The sequence below is a fragment of the Pyxicephalus adspersus genome, unplaced genomic scaffold (genome assembly GCF_032062135.1).
Source record: "Pyxicephalus adspersus unplaced genomic scaffold, UCB_Pads_2.0 Sca804, whole genome shotgun sequence".
NCBI classification, from domain to species: Eukaryota; Metazoa; Chordata; class Amphibia; order Anura; family Pyxicephalidae; genus Pyxicephalus; species Pyxicephalus adspersus.
Genome location: NW_027317811.1, coordinates 1 through 9,014, shown reverse-complemented (window position 1 = coordinate 9,014; position 9,014 = coordinate 1). Strand labels below are relative to the sequence as shown.

The window sequence follows — 9,014 nt, the reverse complement described above, 5'->3', positions numbered from 1 at the left end:
ATATATAAAAAATATATATATATATATATATATATATATATATATATATATATATATATAATTTATTGTATATAAAAATTAGAAGTTATTTTTGGGTGTTGCATAATTTCTGATATAAACATGATTGCAGCTAAATATGTATTTAATTATTACAAAAGCAGACCTGGGCACTAAGGATTCTATTTTTCTTTTCATTGTCACCCCCTTCTGAGTAGTAAAATAAAGGAGATAGACACGCAGCAAAGAGGGGCAGCCCTGTGTACCCAACACAAGAGAGAGAGGGGGCTGGATGGCTCAAGCTTTGCTGCGTGTGGGATTTAAGATGAGCCGCTCCATGCAGCAGCCTGACTCCCTGCTGCTAGCCTTGGCTGCAGCCTGCCACCCCCCTCTGGCAAATGTTATGGAGAATTGGGGGGAATTTTATGGTTGCCTTTAGTATGTCTTTTGTCTTCTTTGAAGAATGACTTTGGACGTTTTATTTACATATTTAAGCACGGATGAAAGCAGAAAAAGAAAGCATTTGCTTCGTTGTGGGAATAGTGATATGTTTAAATTAATAGGAAATCTTATTAGACCTTATACACTTCTAATGCGGCGAATTTATTTTTTTTAATGGAAGTTTGTAATTAAACAGGAATCCTCCAATAGCATCGTAGAACGATGATGTGCACTCTCCCACTCATAAATATTTGAAAATCTGCCATTAATTGTTTATACCTCTAGGCCCTGAAAATATAACTCGCAATGAGACAAAATATTTTACTGATTGAATTTTTAATGAGGAATGTAAAAATTTAAACCGTTGCTAAATATTTTGTAGACATAATAAGGCAGCAGCATGCAGTGTTGTTCCCAGAACACAAACAGGTAGACGGTGGGAACAACTACAATAATTACACAATTACAACTACAATGGCTGAATATTGGTAAAATGGGTCATATACAACACCAGTGTCTGGTATAGAAGGATCATATCTTACCCTGCACATATCAGCTTGTATGAGGAATATGGTGGGTAACATAATACATTTTATCTTTGAATCTATGTATTTGTCATTTTTAGGCACAAGTAAACACAAGTGTTATGCCCTTATTACACAAAAAATTACTTTAGTACCATAAACCAATAATTTGGAACACAGTAATAGGTATTAGTCTATTACTGTCTTTTAAACCCAAGGCTACCTAAAGCTGGCCATACACTTTTCCATTTGTTTGTGTTCATGTTAACAATATCTACGTGATATTTATATATATCATTTATCGAAATTACCACCATGCATTGATTATTTTCAGACAGGTCTAATCAGAAATCTGATTGAATATTAATCATAACTAGTTCTATAGTAAACCAGCACGGATCACTACATCAAAACATCAAAGAAGGAGCACTTCCCCATTGTAGACGTTAACAACAGAGCATTTACATTGCCTGTTGTTAAGGAATAGAGAGAGTTCCTACTGGCTAGTAGTTGCTTGGGACTATTACCCTTAATCTAATTCCTAATCCTGGGACAACATACCTGCTTTCCTAGTGATAAAATCTTTATAGACTCGGAAAAAGACAGCTTTGTTGATTCTATTGCTGTCAAGTCTACAAGCTATAAATAAAATGGTTAAATCATAAATTAATATGTAAAAACTTATAACAATATTAATGGAGCTGCAAGTTGGTTTTGACCATTTTAAATACACAGGTAATAATAAAATATAATCCAGTAAGATCTGGTCTAATGATGTGCAGCTAATGCTGGAGCCAGTGCATTTGGAAATTAAGTAGACAAAAATTTTGCAGGAGATCAGCATTAGTGAGGTGAGAGTTATGAAAAAATGGCAGATGTTTATTTTACATAGGGCCTCACAGCAAACAAATTCTAATTTAGTTAGAATGTAACCAAATACATAGAACAAGTGTTACAAGGGTGTTAATATCATGCACAAAGACTTTCCAATCTCTGTGTATTATTATTATTATTATTATTAATAAACAGGATTTATATAGCACCAACATATTACGCAGCGCTGTACAATAAATAGGGATGGCAAATGACAGACTAATACAGAGAGTGATACAGGAGGAGAGGACCCTGCCCCGAAGAGCTTACAATCTAGTAGGTGGGGGAATTTACACACAATAAGATAAGAGATATGTAGTGTGGGAAGTAGTGATGGTTTCAGTTGACAGAAGAAGACGGGTAGGCAAGTTTGAAAAAATGGGTTTTGAGCGCTCTTTTAATTGAGCAGAAAGTAGGAGCAAGCCGAATAGGACGAGGAAGACCATTCCAGAGAGTTGGGGCAGCTCTAGATCACCCTTACAGATAGCCAAAAAGATCATTGGTGTCACTTATACTGACCTGAGAGGAACAAATTGCTTATTGAAGAAGGAACCCTGAGGAACCCTGGATGAGAAACTCTGATCTAATTTCTATTATTCACTTTATAATCTCCACTGACACAGTTTTTACTATTTCCCCCACTCTGGTCTATCTTTACATTATGCTCATACTATACTTTTTGCAATTCTTTGATTTTTTTTAATTTTTCTTTGTTTAGTTCATTTATCTCAGTAAAATAACAAAATCATCCAAAATGAAGAACAGATTGTACAGAAACATCATCATGTTTCATCCTGAGTGATCTGTGTGTGGTTTCATACCCGCCGCTAACTGTTTTATTGAATAAACCTGGACCCCGGCTAAAACTGATACCACAAGCCTGTTGTCCAATAATTCTTCATTAATAGCCATGTCACTTCTGAGTTCAGTTGCAGGGTTCTCCTGGGTGAAACAAGTGAGGGATGGGATGTTTTTATATTTATAAATGATGTCTTGTAGCCTGGGCATGTATATAGATTTCAAGGATTGGACTGTAAAGCATGACAACGGGAAGGTGTTACATCTGGATATATAAGAGAAATGACCACAGATTTGGAAAAAATTACTTTTATAAAGCAACATTTGCATAGGATGTGCTATGGAAAGCAAATTATAAACTTCAGCTTTAGGATACACCATGGCCCCATAAATAGTGCTTGGCCAATATATTGTACGATGTGTTTAAAAATGGAACTAAACCTGCAATTACTTAGCTCTCCTGTTCCATCTCAGGATGCTGCCATCTTTCTTCTTGTTCACTTCCCGTGGCTTTCTTGATTGGCTTTACCAAGTTCATTCATTCCTTACATGCACAAGGGGAGCGGGGAATGCTGAGCTTCCCTGGAAATCAATATTGATCTGAGCATGTGCAGCACAGCTGTAAGGTGATAAGGCAGGTAAGAGCAGTTTTTGCAGAAGGGACATCACCTGTCCTTTTCTTCTGTAACCACTTGCCTGGATCTCCAAATGTTCAAAGAGGGACTTTAGTTCGGTGGTCACCGACCTATTGGTTGTCACGGACCAGTAATTTCACGGACTCCGTACTGCGCATACGCGGGGAGCCATGTGTCACACATAGGGGAAGACACTTCCCCCAGACCCAGAGTGATGTCAGGATGCAGATTGTGTCCAAAGACATACCCAGCCCACCGCCCTGAGCCTGCGATCGTCTGAGAACATGGTGCACAGCTCTGGCTGGTGCACCCCCCCAGAAGGGTCTTTCCCCTGACCCTGCTGGGGGGTGCACTGGCCAAAAAAGGACCACCAAAATTTTCTTTTGGACCACTGATTGGTGACTGCTGCTTTAGTTAAGTAGATCTTAGCCCTAACTGATATTTATTTTAATCAAGCACCATATTATAAGCAATTGCTGCCCTTTGCTGGCTTTTCTAGGATCAGTTGTACAACACAAGAATATAACAAAGAGACTTTTTTCAATTTCCACTTTATAAAACTTAATTACATTTTATTCCACATATTCACAGCGAGCACATTGAGCTAAATTTGTACTGATATCAGGTTGTAGTGCTTCCTCTGACTTTGTATGTCTGACACAATCTGTCCACAGAACCATCCGCCATTTCTGTACACGCTAGCTAATCTTCTTATCCTTTAACCCCCCCCCCCTGCTATTAGCTCAGTTACAGGCTGGGGAGATTTTACTCATTGCCAGATGGGAATGTGTGGTAGCCATATAATGCTGTTCTGTGTATTATGTGATCACAGTAAGGGGTCAGCCATTAGGCCCAATACGTAGAGGTAAATAAAGGTCTATCGGGTAGCTGGAAGAAAACTAGCTCAATTTACACCTTACCTCACATGCATATAAACCCTGCAATGTTATACAACACTGCACTACAAACCAGTGCAAGGTGCATTTCACTCTATGCAGGTGGGGTGAACCCCCAGGGGCAAAGCCAAGCAGGTTTATGATGAGCACAGATATGGAAATTGTTTGTGCAAGGGTGTAGTCAACATGTTTCAGGTTTTATTCTTCCCTTGCCTGGAATCTTTGCTTCTGATGTAGCCTTGAACTAACTCATAATGGGTCTGGTATAAAAAGAAAGCAGGTTAACTCAATTATACTTGGCACTTCAATATCAGTCAATTGACGGAGATCAGTGAGAGGCATTTAGCAATACTTGTAAATATGTAAAGTGTTTAGCACCCTGAATAATAAATGGCTGCAGTGAAAACTTTTGCTAGCATTAGGGGTACATTATAGCCACTGATACTTTAGTGGCCTATAGTTTGGTCTGTTGCGCCCTCTGCTTGCAGCATCTGAAACTGCAGCAAGATCCATCATAAAACACTTAAGCCATGAATCTGAATCATTTTGCATTTTGAGGATTTACTTTTGTAGGCCAATCAAGAGCAAACCTGTATTATAGGTTTCTGGGAAGAGAGTACTTACTAAGTAATGTGTTAAAGTAAGCTGAACTTTGGCCTTATGAATTGATCCTGGTAGGTATAAACGGCTGATTTTATAAAATGTAGGGTCTCTGCTGCTAAGGAGCATGCCCAGGCAGTCTCACTGGTTTTGTTGCAGGATTAGGAACTAGTTTGGCTGCTACATGGTCAATGGATACAATGAATCCCCCAATAATGGATGAATGATTAGAGCTGGAGTACAACCATCTCCCCCAAGAGGTAAAGAATTTATTTATTCTGGGATCAGCTTCACTGTATTAACCTTTTAAAACCTATTAGGTCCTTTCTTTAGGCACATACATTTCATAGCATATTTGTATTAAATTGCAGAAAATTTAAAAAAGGGAACTTGCAGGTCCTGACAGCTTGCAAGTTTATTACCTTATATTGACAATAAAGTGTATCTTATATTCCAAATGTTTATCAGTGCTTAAAGCAGAACTCATATACTTTTACCAGTGAAAATCCCTCCACAAACTGAGCCCTGCACTGTCTGTGCTTTCCTCCACTTTCCAGCACTGGACAGAACAGTGAGCCTGGCCATCTTCTTTTTTCTGGGTTCTTCTTCCCATCACCCAGACTTGTACTGCACAGACGTGAGATTGCTTGGGATGTCTTCCTGCAAATGTGACAAAATAGGTACTGATCCCACTGCGCATGCATGAGATTAAGCACTTTTTTATTACAATATAAGAAATAAATCTCAGGCATGTGCAGAAGAAGCAGCCCACAGCCTCATGTGATATGTGACACAAGTATCACAAGAGGCTGCAGGTTTCATTTTCAGTTTTTACCACCGGTATAGAAGGAGGGGAAGACCTGCCCAAATTCTTTTTAACTACTAATATATAAAAGGGATATTTACCATTTTATATAATATTCAAAATGGGATCATAGGTCTGCTTTAAAGAACTTCTACTTAAAAAAGCCTAAAATAAAGAAAACTAATGCAGGTACCACATCTAAAGGCTGATAAACTCCTATATATCACATGGGTTTGGTTAAATGTACATCAAACTGCCCCTGTAAACTTACTTTTACAATTAACAAAGTTTTAGGTTCAGGCATGGCTTTCGAAATGATATTTATTGCATGTGAAAGCTGTAAGGGTTAGGACTGCCTAATTTAAATGACTTCCAGGTATAAATGTATATGAACACAACCTTCAACCTAATAAATCCACAAACATCTTTTAGATTTGTGCGCAGTAACGCAGCGATGACACCAGAGTCACCTGCAGAATTGTCTGCTCTCATTGGGTTGAGTGTAGACAGTTTGTCACCTGCAGTAGGAACACGATTTGAATGGACAATTTTATTTCTTTTTTACAATATTCATTTACAGTAAAATAAAATTTATGTAAACATTACAAAACAAACTCTGTGCTCTATTTGTATTAATAAACTTCCATTTACATAATAATCCCTTAGCATAATTTATTTCCAGTTAGGAGGAGTAACAGTCGTCCGTCGCCCCTTGCAGCATTATCGTACCATATATGTGTACCTTTTACCAATATCTCTTTCATAGGTTGCTTCAGACAGGACAAAAAAAAAAGCTAATACAGAAACGGGTCGCAATTCTCCCATGGTTCACATACAAAACCAGTACCCCAAACAATACTGTTGGAGAAAGAAAATTAAAGGCAGCAGAGATAAGTGGCGTAACGTAAGTCAGTCTGGTATGGAGTCTGCAGGGCACAGCAGCTCAGAACTGCCATCACCTTCTTCAATAGTGTAACTTTGTTTGGGAGAATCAGTTTGGGGTGATGTGGGGTACATTGGGGAAGATGCACCAGGATTCTCCCCACCTTCACTGTCCACAATCACCACAGTTGTCTCTTCTTGGATTAAGGCATTGAGGCCGTCCAGGTCAGAACAGCTCATACCCGAAGCAGAGATAAATGTTGGGTTCTCTGGGGAATCTTGGTCACTTTCTTCACCATTTTCTATAAGCACCTCCTGTATGGAGTCCTCACTATCGTGCCCTGGTGAACCTGGGACAACTGTCTCACATACAATGACCTGTGACGCTAGAGACTGAGGGGAAGCCATTAAATTGACGTGACTCAACATATGGAGCTGGTCACTGGCCATCGACTCTTGTCCATTCCTTTCTTCACCGGAGGAGTCTGTATTTGTCAAAGAAGCCCCAGAATGAATTTCCTCGTGATCTACTTTTATTTTACCAACAATAAATGCTGTGACAGTGTCATCTTTACAAGATTTGTCAGCATCACTTTGTCTAGACGGATCAACCGAAATCTGTAGCATGGATAATTCTTGAGCTTTTTGCAGCATGATTTCGTTGTGTTGTCTTTTATGACTCCGTAAAGAGTCTTCTCTAACAAATGAGGCCTCACAGAGGTCACACCTGAAAGTTTTCTTTGCGTCCACTTTGTTACCTTTCCTGGAGCCATACTGCCGGGGAAAGTTCCCTTCTGGTTTCTGGGTGTCAAATTTGCAGTTTGCATCGTCACCATGAACCTTTTTAATGTGCGTGGTTAGGTTGCTGCGCTGTTTAGTGTCAAATTGGCAAAGGTGGCATTTAAATGGTCGGTCCTGGGAGTGAATCCGCTCGTGGACTTTGAGTGCCGCTCTGTTGGCACAAGAATAGTTGCATTCCAAACATTTCACTGGCAGCTCTGGCAGATGGGAACGCAAGTGTTGTCGTAGGTCTCCCTTACTGCTGCACTGAAAGTCACACTGCGTACACTTAAATGTGCATTCTGAATTGTGTTTCATTCGTATATGGGACTTTAAATTTCCCTTCATGGCACAGAAGAAGTCACAGAACTCGCATCGGTAGGGTTTTTCTCCCGTATGGACACGCATGTGTCTTCTCAAATCTGAGTTTATTTTAAACTTGGAACTGCAGAGCGTACAATGGAATGGGGCATCACCTAAAATACAAGAGATTCCATCAGAAGGATCGAACAGACAAAAAACATAAAAAACAGAAATAGGCAATAAGGCATTGCTGCAAAAAGCTTATTACTTACTCCATATTGGTACCATAGCAGGAAAATCTAAATGTAAAGTCTCCCTGTTTCCCAGCCTCCACATGCCCAGAATAATTCACCTTGGTGGGGGTGACATCTTATGAGAAAGGCAAGGATTCTATGATCTGCTACACCTTGCAGAAGCACATTCTCATTAGACTTAGAATTCACATTTTTTTTTTCAGATGAGAATATAAAGTGATGTCACCCTGAAATCAGGATTAATTTTCTCCTGTTTTCCACCACAGTTTCAGCTTACTTTTTATTATCAAAATTACCATATTTAGGGGGTAAGATCTGGGGACGTTTTAATGCAAAGTCAACATTTTTATTTTAAGTCCATACAAGTAGTACAAAATTCAACACAGTGTTCTCCCCAGCTGCTTTTAGGTGGGTGCACCTTCCGGCAGTTTTCACTAACCGCCCAGCTGTTTTTGGATGGTTACAGAAATACTGGGGCTGCCACCTGCCTACATTTTCCACTTTTGGAAACTTTTGCATAACCTAGTGACATTGAGAAAGTGAAGGGAAATTTTCATGATAAAGAAAGGGGTTCTAATGCGTTCTAATGCTTACCTACCTAAACCAGGACAAAAAATGCTCGTTCACTGTACTGTAACTATAGAGGAGCAATATATGATAGGAACATGTTAGGACTACAAACCACCTCGCCCTCTCCTCATCTCAATAACATAACGGACCAATCATGTTTGTTTTTAACAAACCAAAATGGAGCATATAGGATGTTATTGTCAAGGTTTTTTTTTTATAAAACTTTAAACTGTGATCATTTACACAGCCCTGTCTAGCAAGGCAGAAGACCTGATTTTGCTGTACTGGTCTTGTCCCTCCCTAGGCCTGTAATTGGACAATGAAAGGAGAAGCAGCAGAATGATGAGTTATCTCATTGTCATTCTTCTCTCCAACTCTTTCCGCTGCTTCTCTCTCCCCCAGTATATTGACAGGCAAAAAGCTGATACCGTGTTTCCCCGATGATAAGGCAGGGCCATCAAATAAGACAGCCCCCCCGTTTTAGGGAAAAATGAAAAATAAGCCCCCCCCCCCCCCGCAAATAAGCCACCCACCGATTTACCAGAATCGGGTGGTACGGTGGGTGACTCCGTGTGTGGTTCCTCCGTGTGTGCCGCGCCTCTTCATGAAGAGGAAGTGACAGGACTGCAGTGCGCGCACGTGACTCCGCCCAAGCA

At 39.7% G+C, this 9,014-nt stretch overlaps 1 protein-coding gene across 1 annotated transcript; it reads right to left on the bottom strand.

The window, feature by feature from the left end:
* Positions 1 to 6,099: 6,099 nt before the first annotated feature.
* LOC140321124 (uncharacterized) lies at positions 6,100 to 7,703 on the bottom strand. Its single transcript, XM_072397992.1, has one exon. It carries the CDS (start codon positions 7,637 to 7,639, stop codon positions 6,479 to 6,481), a length of 1,161 nt encoding a protein of 386 aa, XP_072254093.1. The 5' UTR covers positions 7,640 to 7,703; the 3' UTR covers positions 6,100 to 6,478.
* Between the last annotated feature and the right edge of the window lie 1,311 nt (positions 7,704 to 9,014).